This window comes from Macaca nemestrina, chromosome 1 (genome assembly GCF_043159975.1).
Source record: "Macaca nemestrina isolate mMacNem1 chromosome 1, mMacNem.hap1, whole genome shotgun sequence".
Classification (NCBI taxonomy): Eukaryota; Metazoa; Chordata; class Mammalia; order Primates; family Cercopithecidae; genus Macaca; species Macaca nemestrina.
Window position 1 is genome coordinate 42,466,907 of NC_092125.1, and position 20,646 is coordinate 42,487,552.

Below are 20,646 nucleotides of genomic sequence, written 5' to 3' on the forward strand. Positions count from 1 at the left end.
TACTGGTTTCCAAACTTCCTTTAAAACAGTATTATTTCTTCAAAAGAAAATTGATTTGGAAACCAATTTTATTGAAACTACTCTATTTCTATCTAAAATAGGATGGAATGATCACTGCCTCCCTGAGTTTCCCAGTTTGTCCAGAGCTCTGAGAGAACCCCGCCAAGCCTCATTTAAAACACTCTCCCCTGGAGAACTGACTTACCTGGAGCTCGGCCTCTGGGGGCCCACACTCTGGGCTGAATGATAAATCTGGGGCTGGGCTGAGAGTCAATTTGGCCTTCAAACTTATCAGCACTGTTCCTCGTTGTTTTTCTGTACATTTTTAAAAGGGCTGCCTACCCTTTTCAGAATCGATGAGCAAAATCTCACATCCTCATGTCCATCTGGTGCTCTGTATTGTGTCCGAGGCTACTGCAAAGTGATAAAAACTAGGGCTCAGTTTTGAAAGGAGAGGCAAGCGAGGCGCCATTGTTGAAACAGGCTTTCCAATTGGAATTGTTAAGACTGAATTTCTTTTTCTCAGCAGGGCTTGTGTAGAGAGCTCCACACCCCACTTAGTGTAAACAGCAGGTTCTTATCCCACAGTCAAGTAAAAAAGAAAGATAAGCAGGTCAGATCTCAGATACTTGCAAAGAGGGTTACAAAGAGAATAGCTTGAGCACATATTGCACAGAATAAAAATTGGCTGGTCCAGTGTTTGTATTTCTGGAGGGTGGGAGGCGGAGGGAGGGAGGGAGGGAGAGAGACAGAGAGAGAGAGAGAGAGAGAGAGGTGTTTCTAATTCAGACCTGCAGTATAATTTCACCATCTGCTGGAAAGAGTCCCCATGACACGAAATTCTGCAGTTTCTCTACCTTCTCACGCCCCCACACTGTTTCCACTCCATTGCTAGGAGAGGCTGTCTAGAACTGGAGAGTTTTGAGAAGCTGTTGGTGGAGGAGTCGTTTTTTTACATATCGCCTCCTGTGCCCCAAATCTTTTCCAGAATCTAGGGGAAGGAAGGACAAGGCAGTTTTGTTATTGTTGTTTGTTTGCTTTGAGGAGCATTCTTCTTTTTCTGAATATAAAAGTAATACATCTGACAATGCCTAGTAAGGATATGGAGACATAGGATCTGTTACACATTGCTGATGGGACTATGTATTGATTAATGCAACAACTTTGGGAAAATACTATCTTTTTATTATTAATTGACAAATTATAATTGTATGTATTTATGGGGTATGATACGATGTTCTGATACATGTATACAATGTGAGATGATTAAATCAAGTGAATTAATAAATCCAGCACTTCGAATACTTTTTTAATGGTGAAAATGACATGCCATTGCAAAATTATAACTGAGACAGGGAAAGATATCTGACCTAACCAACTCCATCTTGCCTCTAACCTCCAAGCTGTCCCTGTTCAGTCCTCAGTGTAGGCCAAACTAACTTTGGGAGGAACTTAGCTGATAGTTTAAAACAAAAATGGCAACAGCCCTTTCCCAAAACAAACCTCTTTCTTGCGTGGGGACTAGATTGCCTTTGTAGGACTAGCAAATTAGTCAAAAGATTAGAAATTATGGTTTAGGAGTCATGCTGCTGGAGGCTACAAGATTCCGAGCACTCCCCACATTGCTCCTGGGGATAAAATCACTATTGTAAAACCTAAGACCAGTGCTTGAGATATTTTGCAGACCTCACACCTGATGAATCAGCTGGCGCCACCCAGATTGAAAATCTGGCTCATCTGATCTTGTGGCCCCTACCCAGGAACTGACTCAGCACAAGAGGACAGCTTCGACTCCCTGTGACTTCATCTCCAACCCAGCCAATCAGCACTCCCAACTCACTGCCCCCAGACACCAAATTATCCTTAAAAATTTGGATCCCCCTTGGGGATACTGATTTGAGTAATAATAAAACTCTGGTCTCCTGCATGGCCAGCTCTGTGTGAATTACTTTTTCGCTATTGCAATTCCCCTGTCTTGATAAATTGGCTCTGTCTAGGCAGCGGGCAAGGTGAACCTGTTGGGCAGTTACAAAATACTTAAAATCTACTCTCTTTGCAATTTTCAAGTACACAATATGTTGACTGTAGTCACCATATGGTGCAATTGATCTCAATGAGCATATTCCTCCTAACTGAAACTTTGTACCTCTTGACTAACATCCCCCCATTTCCCCCAGCCCCCAGCTTCTGGTAACAACCATTCTACTCTCTGTTTCATTGAGTTTGATTGTTTTAGATTCCACATATAAGTGAGATCATACAGTGTTTGTCTTTTTGTGCATGGCTTATTTCACTTAATATAATGTCCTCCAGGTCCATCCATGTTGTCACAAATGACAGAATGCTTTTCTTTTTCAAAGCTGAATGGCATTTCCTTGTGTATATATGCCACATTTTACAATCCATTCATCTGTTGATGGGCACTGTGGTTGAATCCATATCTTAGCTATTGTGAATAATGCTGCCATGAACGTGGGAGTGCAGGCATCTTTTCAACATGCTGATTTCAAATCTTTTGGATATACACCCAACAGTAGAATTGCTAGATCATATGGCTGTTCTATTTTTAGTTTCTTGAGGAACCTCTATACTGTTTTCCATAATGGCTGTATTAACTTACACTCCTACCAGTAGTACACAAAGTTCCCTTTTCTCTACATCCTTGCCAACATTTATCTTTTGCCTTTTTGATAACAGCCGTTATAACAGGTGTGAGCTGATATTGTGGTTTTAATTTGTAATTTCTCTAATAGTTAGTAATGTTAAGTATATTTGCATATATCTGTTAATGGGATTGCATCAAACCAAAAAGATTCTGCACAGCCAAGAAAACAATTAACAGAGTGAAGAGACAACCTATGGATTGGAAGAAAAGATTTGTTACTACCCAAAGCAATCCAAAGTCAATGCAGTCCCCATCAAAATACTGGCTGGGTGCTGTGGCTCACACCTATAATCCTAGCACTTTGGGAGGTCGAGGTGGATGGATCACTTGAAGCCAGGAGCTCAAGACCAGCCTGGCCAACATGGTGAAACCCCACCTCTAAAAAAAAAAAACTAGCCAGGTGTGGTGCATGCCTGTAATCCCTGCTATGCAGGAGACTGATGCACAAGAATCATTTGAACCCAGGAGGTGGAGGCTGCAGTGAGCTGAGATTGTGCCACTGCACTCCTGCCTGGGTGACAGAGTGAGACTCTGTCAAAACAAACAAACAAACAAAAACCAATAACATTCTTCACAGAAATAGACCAAAAAAAATCTTAAAATGTTTTAAGACCCCCAAATAGTCAAAGCAATCCTGAGCAAAAAGAACAAACCTAGAGGCATTATACTATCAGACTTCAAAATATACTACAAAGTCGTGGTAACCAAAACAATATGGTACTGGCATAAAAACAGACACAAAGACCAATGGAACAGAAAAGAGAACCCAGAAATTAATTCACATATCTACAGCCAATCGATTTTTGAAAACCATACCAACAGGAGTTCAAGACCAGCCTGACCAACAAAGTGAAACCTTCTCTCTACTAAAAATACAAAAATAAGCCAGGAATGGTGGTGGGTGCCTGTAATCCCAGCTATTTGGAAGGCTGAGGCAGGAGAATCACTTGAACCTGGAAGGTGGAGGTTGCAGTGAGCCAAGATCAAACCACTGCACTCCAGCCTGGGCAACACCGTGAGACTCTGTCTTAAAAAAAAAAAAAAGATAAAAAATAAAAATAAAAAATAAAATACAATAAGTTTATAAGTTTGGCTAAGTATTCTAATTTGTGTCAACCTCCTCGTCTGTAAAGTGGGGGTTACATAATAACAAATATCTTAGATGATTGGTTGTCATGGAGAGTAAATAAAATAATGAAATATTCCTTTTAAAGGAATAACATGGTATGTAAATTTTATTTGTTTTCAATAATGCAACAAAAAAGAATAGCTCCCATGGCACACACTTGTATTTCCATTAAAAGTTCAGACACAGTACTGAGTCATTTAATTTTCACAGCTTGACAGATGAGGAAGATAGTCCTTTATCATCTTCTAAAATATTCAAAGTAACCTTGTAATTATATGCATTCATATTCAGTGGATATTGATTAAATGTCTATTACACATATTTTAAGTACTTTTATGTGCAATATAGTGAAAAAAACAATAACTTAAAATTTTTTCACACCTTTATTCCACTCTTAAAAATTTATCCTAAGGAAATCATCAAAGATGGCACCCATATTTATTGTGCAAACTGCTTATTGCAGGTTTGTTCATGATAACAAAAAATTGAAACAACCAGAATAAATGTATACAAAGGATTAGTCAAATAAATTATCATGCATATGTTAAATGTATACAACTCAGCTATTAGAAACATATTTTCAAAGATTACTTTATCATGTGGAAAAACATATGCAATGTTAAGTTTAAAGAATAAGACTACTGTTTAAATGTCATGATTATACTTTTGTTCAAAAATATGAATTAGAGAAAACAGCTGGAGGGAAACATACCAAAATTTAATAGCCATTTATGATCAAATTCTCAGCAAATTAGAAATAGAAGGGACGTTACTGAACCCGAAAAAGGGCATCTCTGAAAAGCATACAATTAACATCATATATGACAATGAAATACTGATTACTTTCTCCCTAGTTTCATGAATAAGGTGAAGAATGTTCACTCTGACCTCCTCTATTCAACATTGTACTAGATGTTCTAGCCAGTTTTATGAAGCCAAAAAGAGAAATAAAGTCATTGATAGAGACTGGAAACGAAAAAGTAAAACTGTCTTTTCTTGACAGACAGCAAGAAAATCCCAAAGAATTTACAAAAAAGTTACTAGAACTAATAAGTGAATTTTACAAGGTTGTATGACATAAGTCAATATAAAAAATTAATTATATCTCTGTATATTATCAACAAATGATTTGAAAATAAAATTTACAAACAATTCCAGGTGATCATAAATACTCAGGACAAAAGATATGCAAAAACTCTACATTAGAAGCTTCAAAATATTATTGAGAGATGTTAAAGACCTAATTAAATGAATTCCATGTTCATAGAATGAATGACTCATTTTTTTATTTGTTTGTTAAGACAGGGTCTTGCTCTTTCACCCAGGCTGGAGTGCAGTGGCACAATCATGGCTCACTGCAGGATGTAGCTCACTGAAATAGCTCAATAGCAAGAAAACAAACAATCTGATTAAAGAATGGGCAAAGGACCTGAATAAGCATTTCTCAAAAGAAGACATACAAATAATCCTATATTTTACACTATGACAAGCATTTCCATCCCTAGGTCCATCCCTCAACCTCCCCAGGCTCAAGTGATTCTCAACCTCCTGAGTAGCTGGGACTACAGTTGCACATAGGCACACCTGGCTAATTGTTGTACTTTTTGTAGAGACAAAGTTTTGCTATATTGCCCAGGCTGGTCTCAAACTCTTGAGTTCAAGTGATCCGCTCACCTCGGCTTCTCAAAGCGCTGGGATTAAAGGTATGAGCCACCATGCCCAGTTGACTCTAGGTTTTAAAAAGCGTCCGTTCTAGATTAAGTACAATTCTAATCAAAATTAAATCAGGCATTTTCTTTTTCTTTTTAAGAGATGGGGTTTTGCTCTGTCACTGAGGTTGGAGCTGTGATCAAAGGCACACTGCAACTTCAAACTTCTGGGCTCAAGCCATCCTCCCCCGCCAGTCTCCCTGGTAGCTGGAACTAAAGGCTCAAGCCACCATGCTTGGCTATGGTTTTTTGAAGTAATTGACAAGTCTATTCTAAAATTTATGTGGAAATGCAAAGGAACTGAAAAGGGGCTGGAAATAGGCTGAAAAGGGGCATCAAGATTGAAAGTAACAAATCTTGAAATAACAGACCTGAAAATAACAAAATTGGAGGACTCACACTACCCGATTTCAACAGTTACTAGAAACTATAGTAATCAAGAGAAAGTGAAAGTTGCATAATTGCCATGAGAACCTACTACTTTGATGTTACTGTATAGATACTCTTTAAGGTTCATTTTAATGTAGTCAATCATTTCTCACCTCAGGACAATAGTAGGCTATCTCTGTTAAAAAATAAAAACAACCTTATTTATTTATTTTTGTGGGCCTTAGAGCGTACCACAGTATTTCCCAAAGTAAAATTCACATACCACTGGTCTGAAGATCCTTTTAAGTGGTACATGAAAAAATACATTTAGTTTTTAAATAATTGTGTGTTTAAAAATGATTCTGTGCTTAAAGTTACAAAGACCATTTTTCTATTAACGATGGTCATATAAAGTTTCCTTCTGACAAAAAAGCAGATGGATTTATGGACTAATACAGGAGTGCTAACACCTCATTCGGACATTAGGCAGATTTAGACCCTCACCCCCACCCCGGCACTGGCAGAGAAAGAAAACCTGGGCTTCCCCTCATCCACACACTCCTTCCCCTCCAGGCCTGAGACTGCTTTCACTACAAAGTCAAAAGTACCAGGAAGGATGTTTTCCACAGACAGGTAGGCTGGCTCCCAACTCACCAATCAGGTAACAGAAAGGCAAGCCAGGGGTTTGCCTTAAGGAGGGCCTTCTCTGTGGACACACAGGGAGTAGGAATCAAGTGTCTCTGTCTCTGTCTTTCTAACACACACACACACACACACACACACACGCACATGCCCTAGACCTCTCAGCATCACCTCTTCCCCAGCCTCCCAGGGCCCAGGTGTTGTTTCTGTGTCTCTGGAGACCGAATGTAGTGGCTACCACTACACTCTCTTATTAACAGATTGTGTGCGATCCTGCCATGAATTCAAAGCTCCAACTCAAAGTCCAGGGTATGTGCATCTGACTGGCAGAATTAAGCAATGAGCCTGTCCCAGGACTGCAAGGGAGGCTGTCGAAGTAACTGTATATGAAAACCTTTATTTCTACAATGGTGTTCGTGTGGTTGTTGGGGTGGGGCCCAGTAACAGAGGACATAGAGGAAAGCATATTGGGCAGACAAAACTAGCATTCTATAGAGGAGAAAACCGAGTCTCAGAGAAGTTGGGTAACTTGCTAAAGTCACGCAGCGAGTAACTAATTCTGCATTTACAAGATCAAATACTTTTTAATCAAGCTCTGGTATCTAGAGCCTCAGGAATTCTGGTTCTTATACATGAGAGAGAAAATTTGGGAGAAAATAAAAAAAGAAGCAACAAGAAGATGCAAGCCTCAAGAACCAAGGAAAAATGATGCCCTACTCTCAATCTACAAGGCTATGTGTGGTCCAAGCCTACACCAGCGAGATGCTCTCCTGACTTGTCCAGAGGGATGAGTTGTGCAATGTCCGTTTTTGATGGTGAGGTTAGAATTCCCAGGAAAGCAGCTTTGTTTGTTTTTCTTGTGAAGCCAGCACTTTATTGGAATAATTGTCTTGTTTCTATTCAAAGTCCTCTTTACCTCTATTCCCATAATTTTGAGCTTTTTCTGGTTTTTGGAGATTGTACAAAGACACTGGCACTTTGCAATCTCCTCCCTCGGGCTCTGGGTGTGCCACACACTCTGAAACACACACTTTCCATGGTGGCGGTTCTCCAGGCTGTCGCCTTGTCCATCTCTGCCAGCGCTATCGGGAGGTAGCTGGAGGCCCTGTGCCGGAGAGCTGGCTGGCATCCCTGCTTGGCTGGCCCACTCCTGGAGATTCTCAGGACGGTGACCATGAGAACAGGCTGATGTCCTGAGGACGTGCGCTCCCTCATGTGCACTTTGCCTCATGCTGAGAGTCAATTTCTTACTCCTGTCACAGAAAAGCTGTGTAAGCAATTCAGACCACTCCTTGATCCTTTCTCCCCCTAAACGCTTCTGAAAGCTCATTATTGTTTCAAGGGCTATTTTTCTGCCATCTTTTGAGAGACTGAGACAATTAGGTCGGTTTCAGCAGGTGGATACTCTTCCTGAATCTCTACCCAGAGCTATCAGAAGTCAAAGGATACATCACCTGGCCCAAACTGCCTCAAGCAGTTATCCAGAACTGATTAACACAGAACTTACACGTGAAACTCAAGCATAGCAATCCGGAGGGAAGGACGGTAAGAGGAGAGGACTGAAAACATATTTGCATGTGGCACTTTGTACAACAGCCAATGGTAGCAATTGCGCTGCGTTCTCACAGTGAGTTTGGCGGTGAGCCACCTGCTTTCAATACAGCCATCCTTTGAAACAAGTTCTATTTTTATCCCCACTTCACAGATGAGGAAACTGAGAAATTCATTTCAAGGTCGTACAGAGTAAGGGCTGGGGCTGAGATTTTAAGCTCAGCAGTCTGGCTCCAGGGTCTGTCCTCTTTTTCTTGTATTGATACACAATATTTTCATACTTGTGAGATACATGTGACTTCTGTTATGCATAATAAAGGTTGAGAACATGTCAACTGCCCTCCCCTAGATCTTTGGTGCCACCACTGGAACCTTCCAGGAGTCTTCTTTTTTCCTGCATCTACCCTCACACACTTGCCTGTTTAATTTAGCCAGTGTGTTTCTTTGGTTTCAGTTAAAACTCCACTGCTAAGCCTGTTTTCTCATCAATAATATGGGAATAACAAAGGTATGTGTCTCATAAAGGTCTTACAAAAGCATAAGTTCTAAGTACCTGATAAATGTAAACATCCATTAATGAGCATTATTATTACAAAAGTAGTAGAGTTTCACAGAGGATTGATTTTGTTTTTGTACCCACCCCCGCAACCCGTCGCCCAGGTTGGAGGGCAGCGGTGCCATCTCGGCTCACTGCAACCTCTGTCTCCCGGGTTCATGCCATTCTCCTGCCTCAGCCTCCTGAGTAGCTGGGAATTACAGGTGCCCACCACCATGCCCGGCTAATTTTGTATTTTTGTAGAGACAGGGTTTCACCATGTTGGCCAGGCTGGTCTTGAACTCCTGACCTCAGGTGATCCACCTGCCTCGGCCTCCCAAAGGGCTGGGATTATAGGTGTGAGCCACCATTCTCAGCCTCACAGAGGTTTAGAAAGTACTGGCTTAAAGTGAGATGCCTCTTACTTGGTTAGCCTAGAATTTTCCATTATTGCCTTACCAATACAGAGATAAACAGGTTACCATTCTTTCCTGTAGCTCTTACTCAGAATTTCAAACTTAGAAATGTCACGTTTAGTGATTTTGGTCTAAAGAGCACCATTTTTGCCATCACCACAAAGCTTAGGAACCCTTGACTTCAAGACCCACAAGAGGGCCCACCAGGCAAAGGATCTGTATCTCAGTCTCAGCATTTTGAGCTCTGCCCACACTTAGGTTAATTCAGATGAACACACAAAAGAAAGTACAGGATGCATTCTTTCATTAATGAGTTTATTCATCAGGAAAGGAAGAGAATAAATGCTGCTAATCAGAATAGCCAGTTTTCAGAGAATTAAAAGACAGTTTTGCTTGAATGTGCTAAAAGTTTAAATGAGGAACAATACATTGTCTAAGTAGTTTTTACACTGTATTCAGTGGAACCCTAGAGTTTTGCCAAGGCGTCTCAGGGGCAGCTCTGAAGTTCTGATGTTAGTAATTATCCCTCTGGCTGAATGTTAACTTAAACAGAGTGGAGGAACTCAGGCTGTAAGGCCTGAGGACGACTGTGAAGCAGCTGTGCCAGAACCTCCACGCTGCCTGAGTACAATCAGTTGTGGAGATGTGTGACCTTGGTCAAGTCACTTCCCACCTCCGGAGTCTGTCTTCTTCTCGTCCAATGAGGAGAATCAACGGCCTGACAACTTAAAAAATCTTTTGGCTCTAAAATTCTGAGACCCTTACATGAGTTGTGCTCTCTTCAATGTTTACTTCCAACAACAAAAAAAAGATTTTTAGGACTACCTTCATACAACTGTCTTCAAAATTGGCACATCGTCTCTTTGACATTTCTGTGATTGCAAATCCTAGCCCTTTCAGGATAAATGTGATTTGGGGAAATGACAGAAAACATCCACTCATTCTGAACCAGGTGTTTCATTCAATTCACCCCACAAGAGCTTAGTGAGTGCCTTTCAAGAGCTAGGCACTGGCAGAGGTGACACAAAAGTGACGAGGCCCAACTTTTCCTTTTTTCAAGCCGCTCCCAGGCCAGTGATAAGCTGGTAAAACACATACATGGGTTTCTTGCGTGGTTTGTAGATGTTTCCTACGTGGAGCCATTGTGACAGGAGATGATGAAATGTTGGAGCCAAGGATCAGAGAAATTGGTAGTTGCCTTGGAAACAAGACTTGTCTCTCGTATCTACCATTTTGAAGTCTGATAAATATCCTCAAGAGACCATAAGGCCTGAAGCTGTAAGCAGTCCTTTTTCCTCTTCCCACCTCTTTAGGAAGTCACTCTCTAGCCCCTTACCATAACTTTTTCTTCATAAACTCATTGCCCTTTTTATTTACTTTATTTTTCTACCTTCTTTACTACATTTTGTCCATTTGTCCACTACAACCACCCCAGGTCCTATAAGTACCTCCAACTCCCAGATGCCTTTGATAGCTGACTGTTTGGCAGGTGAATGTTGTTTGTAAGGGTATCTGAGTCAGCCTTCATGGCAGCCATACTACACACCCTTGGTTCAAATAGATTAATTGTGCATAGTTAGGAGAGTCAGTCTGTATCGCAGAAATCAGGCTAATCTAGGTTCAAATCCCAGGCCCATCTACCTTGCTCTGTGGCTTTGGGCGAGCCGCTTAAATGAAATTATAGGTATCTTGCAAGGTTGCCATATGGATAAGGAATCATATAGAGCACTCAGTGTATGTTAATGCCTAGTGAGGGTTCACAGAGTGGTTCTGACTGGGTGCGACGGCTCACACCTGTAATCCCAGCACTTTGGGAGGCTGAGGCGGTCAGATCACTTGAGGTCAGGAGTTCAAGACCAGCCTGGTCAACATAGCGAAATCCCATCTCTACTAAAAATACAAAAATTAGCTGGGCATGGTGGCGCACGCCAATAATCCCAACTACTAGGAAGGCTAAGGCAGGAGAACTGCTTGAACCCGGGAGGCAAAGGATGCAGTGTCCCGAGTTTGCGCCACTGCACTCCAGCCTGGATGACACAGTAAAACTCTGTCAAAAAAAGAAAAAAAAAAGTGTTGGTTGCTTTTATTATTAGGATATTATTAGGACTGCAAGGAGGATACTAGTGTTCATATAGCTTATTAGACAGCTGGCCTGGACCAGTCCTCTTTGAGGTGTTTCTGGAACTTGAAGGAACCACTGCTGAGCTGAGTAGAAGCTTACAGATATACCCTAGGGGAGTAAGTGGCTTGGAGACAGCGAGCCACCAGGAACCACAGAAGGAAGAAGGTGGGGTGAAGTTGAGTCAGCAGTCTGGCCAGACCAGTTGATGGAAGCAAGACCTGAGCTGGATTCAAGAGAGAAACTTTCATTACCTCAGGTTAAAGATGGTCTCAAAGGTTGACATTAGAAAACGTAGAAAGGTGAAGCCAGGCGTGGTGGCAGGCGTCTGTAATCCCAGTTACTTGGGAGGCTGATGTGGAAGGACTGCTTAAGGCCAGGAGTTCAGAGCTGCCGGGCACTATGTCCTCACCTGTGAATAGCCACTGCACTCCAGCCTGGCCAACATAGTGAGACCCTGTCTCAAAAACTTTTTTTAAAAAGAGTAATTGTAGGAAGGTGAATGGATGTCCCCTTTCCATTGACCTACTTGATTAAAAGATTAATCTACATTTAAAAAGCCACTTAATTACCACCAGGGCCATTAAGACATAAGAAAATCTCAACAGTTGAAAGAGGTCTGTGGTGCATATGATAAATCTGGAACTGGAAATTGGTGAATGATCCTCTAAAAATGAATGGGGTCTTCCTTGTATGTACACATGTGGAGGTAAGCATCTGACAGCTTGGAGGTTGCAAACTGGAGACCTTTGCTGTCACGTATATTTTGTTTAACTCAAACAATGTTTTAAAGTAAGATTTCACCGGAATTTCTGGTTTTTCTCAAATATTAAAAGATGGAGCCCCACAGTCTTCCATAGCAACTGTCTGCCTTGCACCAAGTACCCACTGCCTCCTGTGGATATTTGGTGGGGTAGGGGACTTCAGAAAAGGTTGCTAAAACCAAGAAACTACTTTTTAGGGGTTTCAGGCTATTTGCCACTCCATCCTTGAAATGCTGTCTTGGTTTTTATACACTGCTCCAGCCTTGTTTTCCTCCCACCTCTCCAACTGCTCTTTTTCATTCCCTTCTACAAATGTCCTTCCTCCTCTGCTGTCCCCAGATTCTAGGAATCTCAGGGCTCTATTTTAGATCTCTTTTTCCTATTCCACCCAGTTTCCTTGGTAAACCTCATCTCCTCTCAAGGTTTTGAGTCCCAGCCAAATGCTGCTTATGTCCATGGTAGGTGTGCAGTACATATGGGACTGGTTGAATCGTGCAGAAACACGAGATAGGAGGATTCTGGGGGGATTTTGTTTTTGAGACGGGGTCTCCTATGTTGCCCAGGCTGGTCCCAAAGTTCCGGGCACAAGCAATCCTCTCAACCTCAGCCTCATGCGGAGAGGGGATTATAGGTGTGCACCACCATGCCCCACCTGGTGTGTATTTTTCATGTTCTCTTCTATTCTTTCACTGACCTAAACTACTTATTTTTAAAATCATAATGTTTATTTTGGAAACTTATGAAAATACTGACATATACAAATAAGGAAATAGCAATTGCCTATAATCCAAGATAACCACTGTTAGTATTTTGGCTATTTAACTAGACCCTCACTCCATGTTTCCATCACTCTCTATCCCCTCACCATAATTTTTTCTCCATAAACTCATTGTCCTTTTTATTTACTACTTTATTTTCTATCTTCTTTACTACATTTTGTCCATTTGTCCACTACAACCACCCCAGGTCCTATAATGGTGCCTGGCATACAGAAGGCATGCATGCACTTAGTCTTTGTTGAATAAATGAGTCAATGTCATTATATATGTGTGTGTATATGTGTGTGTGTGTGTGTATGTGTATGGAGAGAGTGAGCAAACACTGGATTATACTTTATATACAATTCTAGAGTTTTATTCACTTACCATTACCTTTGTGCATGTTACTGACTTGTTGAAAACCTTCAGTGATTTCTTAGAACAAGGTCCAAAATCCTTACTTTAGCCCACAAACTTGGGTTTCTACAGCCTAAAATGTCCCCAGAATTCACTCCCCTGAGGATAAAATGAAAGTTTAAAAAAAAAAAAAAAAGGAAAACAGAGTGATAAATATCAAGACATAAAAGTATAAAGATATGCACAGTGATTCTAAAAATTCAAATTAAAACTAAACCAGAATATTTACATATTTTATTAAATCTTTACAATCAGTAATTATAATCAAATACACAATTATATACAGGATTATATACATTTTGCCCAGACTTTTACATCACAGTACATAGTTTCCCTTAGAAATATTGTATACATTTATCATCAAACAATAAAATCCAACAACAGTAGCGTTACAGCACCTGTTAGTACAGACATCTTTTTCATAAATTACATCATAAGAAAATATACGGCTGTAAATTGGGCTTTTAAAAATGTCTTTTATAAAATCTGAACATACAATATTTCATTCACAGAATGTTTTTTTTTTCTATGTTCTGACTGAAGCCTTGTGCATAAAACGACCGGCTGGACTATTTACTAAATTCTACCCCCCCTTCTCTAAAATTATAAGCAGTATTTGAATTACTTATGCTGAGCTTTCTTCATGATGAATTTGGCATGGGGTTTGGTGAGAGAACAAATGTTGGCTTTACTATAAAAAGGTTGTGTGATGGTAATTTAAATTTTAAAAACTTCTTGAGAGAGTAATTATATTAGTGAAGTTAAAATCAGAAAGTGTACAATTTTTCATTTTACTAATACTGTAAAGAAAAAGGGAGATATATAATGCCAAGAGTTAATTTGTTCTGAAACAATTATACTCTTTTTGGAAGCCTATTACAATTTAAGAAGAAAAAAGAAAAGCTGCCCAACAAAATATCCCATACCAAACATATCTAGTAAATTACAATTCTTTCACACTTAAAACTTTATGGGAAAAGTATTGCAAATAAGGGCATATCATTTCAATGAACTTTTATATGCAGAAAAAAACTCTAGCTATTTTTAGTAGGTAAACAGGTTTTTAAAACTTGAAAATACCTGAATTAAATACTTGCTCTAATATCTCTTAACTTGCAGCTACAATCCTTACTTGATTCCAGATTTGTAAACATTATATAAATGTTTCTTACTCAAACAATTTTATGGCTGTGGTGATCACTTCAGCTATATTTCTAAGCAGTCAACATTTAACTGAGGTAGACCAGATGTTTCTAAATTGGGGTTTCATAGAATCCCCTGAATCTTTAGCAAGTTACTAAAATGTCTATAAAAGGTAACTAAAAAACAAAACTTTAAAAAAAAAAAACAACTAATGCCTTTGGAATTTTTAATGAACTAAAAAACTACTTTGTGGCAGTATGTCAAGTAAGTAAATGAATGTAGAGTCAATTACAATGCTGGAGTTTTTCAGATGAACATTATATCCTCTTTTTTAAACTCGGGAAATACTAAGTATAATTCCTTCTGGGTATTAAGAAAAATTGGTTAAATTTTTTCCTTTTCTTTCTTTCTTTTTGTTTTTAAGGATTTACTTTTCTAAACAAGTGAACGATTTGCTTCTAAGCTTCGATGAGGCAACACCTCCCTCTAATGGCCAAAGGAAGAAAGTGGCAGTAAGCTGACTTTTCCAATGTGTCACACAATCCTTCATGTCATTAAGTTCTCCTTGTTGGAAAAGAAATTAGGTTGTTTTGATAACTTAAAAAAGTTAGATTTAGACAACAATGGCTTTCAGCTACAAATACAAAATCAAATCCATGTATATAAGGCTTCTGTAATCAATGTCTTAGAGGAACATCTGCTCATTTTCTCCAAGCCCCAGTCCTACAAATCAAGGCAAGTCAAGTAATTAAGCTTCAGCTATTTTGGCAGCTTGCAATTAAAATGAACAAAGCACTATGTCTATCCTTCCATATACTGTATATATTATAGTTCTATCTTGTTACATCAAATCTCACATGCAGAGAGACTAAAAATATCCATTTTGGTTTCAGGTATAATTAAAAGCCAATAAGGGTCTTGCATACTATTCTTTTTCCCCCTCCCCAAAATGAATTCTCCATTAGATTTACTACTCCCTGACTCAATTATATTTACCTGGAATATCTGAATGCAGGTATTTATCCTCTCAGAAAAGAATATGTTTACCTGGGATCTAAACATACTGTACACGAATATACATAACTACAATACAGCACTGCTGTTTTTAACAGCTCCACTTACAGCTCACCAGTACCTCACAACCGTGTTTTAGGAAAAAGTTTTGTGTAATGTTATGGTAAAGAGAAGAAAATTACGTCTCTTAAATATTCCTTTAGAACTGATTCAGGCAAGTTTTAAAAATAAATAAAATGAATAAAGCCATGATTTCAACTATAGGGCTGTCTACAGGCATCAACAACAAAATTTAAAAATTTTTTAAACTTAAATGTGGCCAGCACCAGACTACAACAACAACAACCAAAAAAAAAGGGGGCGGGGGGATTCTTATTAAGCTATATGGCTATATGGCTAGTTGTTACTGTACTTTTTTTTAAAACACAGGTCACCATAGACTAATTTTCAAGTCCATATCAGAAGGAATATCTGTTAAAAACAAAAACAAAAACCATGATTCAACGGAAAATGTGACAGACTCCTTAGGTGCAACTTTAGAAACCTAAGTTTCAAAGGAGAAAAACAGTAGTTACTCCAGGAATTTTAAATCACTAACCACAGTTTTATCATGGCTCTGTAAGATAGAAAAATGGAACAAAATGTATATAGCTGTTGGCGATATGAGCCTTGTGGCTCAAATTGCATACCAAACATGGGATGGAGTAAGGCTGATGGCTAGAGGTAATCACCTCTAAGAGAAATGAACTGGAAAAGATTTATAATCTACCCTACAAGGATATAATGCTAGGTTCCATTTCAGAGTAGTCATAGCTTTCCCTATGGAAGGCCCAATGGGAGGTTCATATTGCAACATTATCGTTTCTCCCTTACTCCATTTTTCAGAAGTATTAAGTAAGCAATCTCCACAATATATTATATGACCTTTTTACCTGGTCCCACTGATTAGTCTTTATGCAGAGAACTCACTGAGAAAATACACTGGCTTCACCTTTGGTTTAAATAAAAAGGACATTGTTAAGAAGGAAAAAAAAATCAAGTCATCTTGATCATTTGTCACTAAATGAAACAAGAGAAAGCGATGAGCAAAGACTGTTTTCACCATAAATGCATTTGCTTCATAACCATTTAGGTCACTTAGAGTGTTTTGTGAAGGCAGCATAATCAGAATGCCACAATACCCGGATGCATCTTCCCAAAAGAGCCTCTAACCCCCAAACCAAGAAAGGCAAGCTTCCTTTAATTAGAAGGCTATCCAAACTTCGATTCCCCACTCCACTACTAAATGAATTCTGTTTCTTGTCTATCCAGAGACTACAGAAATCTGCTTCCCAGGAATGCTCAGTAATCTTTCCCTGGCCTGAGGTGTTGCAGGGTGGTGCAGTGCTGCATTTGAAGGGGGAACTGTGGATTTCCATTTTTGATGTGACAGTTTTAAACAAGGTCAATTCTAACACAGCATGCTCCAGATTCCTACCATAACTACACCAGTCAGAACGTGGTTGTTCATCACCATACTTAAAGCCTCCCATTAGAAAGCCTGCTTAGTATTAGGGTGTCTATTAACCACACACAGTTTACCTTTTCTTTTTAAATACCTACCAACAGATTGTTTAGCAAGTCATAGCTCATCCTTCTCCATCATTTCAAATGCTTCTATATCTTCATTCCAGTCTGCTAATATGGAGTCTATAGGCTGGACCTTTTTACCCCAGCTAACATTAGGATTGGAATCTTCCTCAGTTTCTGATTGTTCTTGAAGCTGGTTATCTAAATCTGTACATTCACCATTAAGATTTGTAGTCTCATGGTTTTCTGTGGGATTAGAAGTCTGTTCAGAAGGGGAAATGCTTGCAGCATTGTCCATATCTGCTGGAGATAATGATTCTGGGTGAGAGTTTAGAGAATTTTCCTCAGAAGACTCTTGATCGACCAAATCAACCTCCTGAGAACTTGATGAAATCTGTTCAGCACTCTGATTCTGAGAATCATTTTCAGAGGATGGCTGTTCTTCATTTTCCATTTCAGGATCTGTGTAAGAAACAAACAAACCTCACGCTACTTCTCTAAAAAAAATGTACTATTACACTTTCCAAAGCATATTGGTTTTTGCAAGAAGATGAAATAAAAAGTGAAAGAGAATCATGTTAATGCAGAACAGTGAGCATCGGCACTGAAATGAAGACTGTCTTCATGCAGTCACATTTTCCTATAGATTCACTGTGCAAAATGTGTATTAGAAAATAAACGTTCTTCCAAACTGGAAGGAATGACAATAACTAAGACTGACATGAGTGGACATGAGTAAGCCAAGAAGTAAACTAACCAATAATAATATTAAAATACAGAGAGATTTGCAATGTATGGCTAAAATTTATTAGATACCTAAAGCTTACGCATGAGAACATATTAAACAGAATCAATTTTAAACAGCATATATCATTGTGATATTTTAAAATAATATTCCTTTGAAAAGTGAAATTCCTACTCAGTAAGCCATAAAGATGCAGATAACATAGATTTTTTTGAATGACTAAGGGTATTAATGTGATTGATCAGAAATATTTTCACAAGACAAGAACTGAGATTATTTACAAAATTCTATTACTGTAGGTCTATGAATTATAAGACACAGTCATTCTAAAATCCACTGGAAGGCTGAAGAGTGGGTTAAACCTCTTATAATGAATATACAGTGAAACCACTAGAGGCATTTTATTTAGGGTTCCTACAAGAAAGTGCTTAAATAGCATCGACGCCTACATGCTACATCCTGTTCAGTCTCTGCCTCTGTGATGCAGTCGGCCAGCAAATCTCTTCCAAGTGATCATTCTGCATAGTGCTAGGGATAAAATGAGGGGCAACACCAAATGCTATACCTGCCCTTATGGGTCTTATAGTCCAATAGGGGAAAAAGATGTTTATTATACAAATAATCACGGAAAATAAATAGAAAACTCAACTGTGACACGTTACAAAAGAGAGATACGGATGTTGGATGCTCAAGTCCCTTATGTAAAATGACACAGCATTTGCATATAACTGACACACATCCTCCCATGTACCTTAAATCATCTCTAGATTATAATACCTAATACAAGATAAATGTTACACAAATCACTGGTATACTGTATTGTTTGGAGAGTAATGACAAGAAAAAAAAGTCCATGCATATTCAACACAGATGCTTTTTCCTTCTTCAATAATTCCTGTCCACGGTTGGTTGAAACCATGGGTGCAGAACCCACAGACACAGAGTGACAACTGTAAGGAGATTTGAGAAGTTCCTTCAGAAAGTGGCACTTGAGCTGAGGTTTAAGTACAAGGTAATATGTCAAAGAAGGGAGGGAAGAGGATTTATTTAAAAAACAGAAAAACCAAAGGAAACGCAGACATGCAGGAAGGGGTGGGTGGGTACCACTGGGGCACAGAAAACAATTCCCCAGAATATGGTGCTTCCGCATGCTGAATGCTTGGACAACTGAAAGGTCTCAGAAAGAAGCCTCAGATTCGAAGTCTGTCTCTGACCTTCCCCTGCCTCCCTGTCTCTCTGATCCTCTTTCCTGAAGCAACTGGGGGGATTCTCTCTGAAATTTTCTTATCTAAGGAAGCTTCTTTTGAAACAAAATGAAATTGTCTCTAGAATCCCTCCCTAGGACTCTCATCAAATAACCAGAAAAAAATGAGCCATCAGAGAAGAGCAGAGACTGCACGTCCTCACCACACCCAGAGAGACTTTTCTTCTGTTCTTCTGGGGACAGCTCCGAGAGATTAACTGGGGGACTTTATCTAGATACTATGCAAAGAGAATCCTTTACCAATCATTGTCTGCGCATTGGGCCTCTTCATTCCCTAGTATTCCTCTTCCCTAAGAAGAGGGTATTTAAGCTTCAACCACCTGTCCCCTTTCATATTCTGTATGGCTCCTGTGCACACACGTACACATAATAAAATTATTACGCTTTTCTCTTGTTAACCTGTTTCACAGGGATGTCAGCTATAACCCTTTATGATGGGGAGGAAAGGGATCACCCCTTTCTGCCCCTACATCGAATATATATTCACCCTGATGAGGTGGGATTACCTGACTCTGAAACTTTACATTCTTAGGGTTTTTTTCTTGGTCGGGGCAGGGGGGGATTGGAGGGTTGGATTGAGGAGTTCCACACAATCTCTGTCTTCTAAGCTGTGAAAAAGGTACAATTTAATTAGGCAATTAGGGAAACCAATGGTGCGGACCAAAGAAAGAAGGTAGCTGGCTACTTACAGCTTATTTATCCTAGGTTCCCTAAATTCAAGAGAGAACAAAAAGAAAAACCTCCAAATTTCTTTCTAGATTGTATTATTCCAGATCAGAAAGAGAGGAAAAGGTGTAGGGTTGTTTTACCTGGTAATGAAGATTGTGCTTGTGATCAAAAACTCTCCTAGGGTTACATATACAATATTATTTTGGGACTGTAGCTAATGCAATCGGACAAGAAAGTAGAATAATCAATGTAAATATAGAAAAAGATCAAATTATTTGTATTTTCAGATTGTGATCGTATACTGTCAAAGCAACTCTAATGAAAAAAAAACTATTAGAATTGATAAAAGAATTTGGTAAGACTATGCAAATACCAATAACTCCTTTGTAGTAACAATAACTAGCTAAAAATATAATCATTAAACCTTTTCATAATAAAAATAAAAGCTACAAAATACAGAATTAAATTTATTGTAAAAGGTATAAGACCCATATTGCTTAATACTATAAAATCATAATGAGAACACAAAACAAGATTTGATTAAATTTATAGGTATATTCTTAAATGAAAAGTCTTAATATTTAGCATTTTCCTAACTTAAATGTAAAGTATGCAATTATATAATTTCAAAATGAATCTCATTTGTACTTCTTGTTTTTTTAGAACCAGATACAATTAATTTAAAGTTTCTAGGGAACAGCATATGTCAAAGAGAAGTCAAGAAATTCTAAGAAGAATCAGTGAGGGGAGAATTGCCCTATCAGAGAATAAAATTTACTCAAAACAGCAAACTGTTTTATTATTGTCACAGGAATAAACAGATTAGTAGAACAGAAGGGTAAGTCTAGAAGCAGATCCAACTATGCAAGAATATTTGATATATAGCAAAGATGGTAGTTTAACAGAAGGAGAAATTAGTGGTTTGCTTCATAAGTGGTATCTAGAAACTGACAACTCAATTGGAAAGTAAGACTCCTAACTTATGTTTTAAAATTCCATATGATTTAGAGACCAAAATGTAAAAAATTGTAAAAATGCCAGAAGAATTTAGGAAAATATTATGTAAAAACAGGATGGAGTGATCTTCTGAAGTGAGACAGGAGACCCAGGAGCCTTAAAGGAATTATTATTTCTGATTACATAAAAATGTTATGAAAGTTACATGAAC

General features: G+C 38.8%; 1 protein-coding gene across 10 annotated transcripts in view; it reads right to left on the bottom strand.

Moving 5' to 3' along the window:
• Positions 1-219: 219 nt before the first annotated feature.
• The window catches only part of LOC105484585 (ER degradation enhancing alpha-mannosidase like protein 3), an 82,567-nt gene continuing 62,140 nt past the window's right edge, over positions 220-20,646 (bottom strand). For 6 of the 10 annotated variants that reach the window (XM_011746360.2, XM_024793702.2, XM_011746361.2 and 3 more), the window contains one exon: positions 16,722-17,262. In XM_011746360.2, coding sequence (XP_011744662.2) covers positions 16,853-17,262 — 410 coding nt within the window. In that variant the 3' untranslated portion in view covers positions 16,722-16,852. Of the gene's footprint in view, positions 415-857; positions 992-13,032; positions 13,174-13,273; positions 17,263-20,646 lie in introns of those variants that run through there. The other 4 variants (XM_011746354.3, XM_011746359.2, XR_011611965.1 and 1 more) reach the window with 3 other exon arrangements.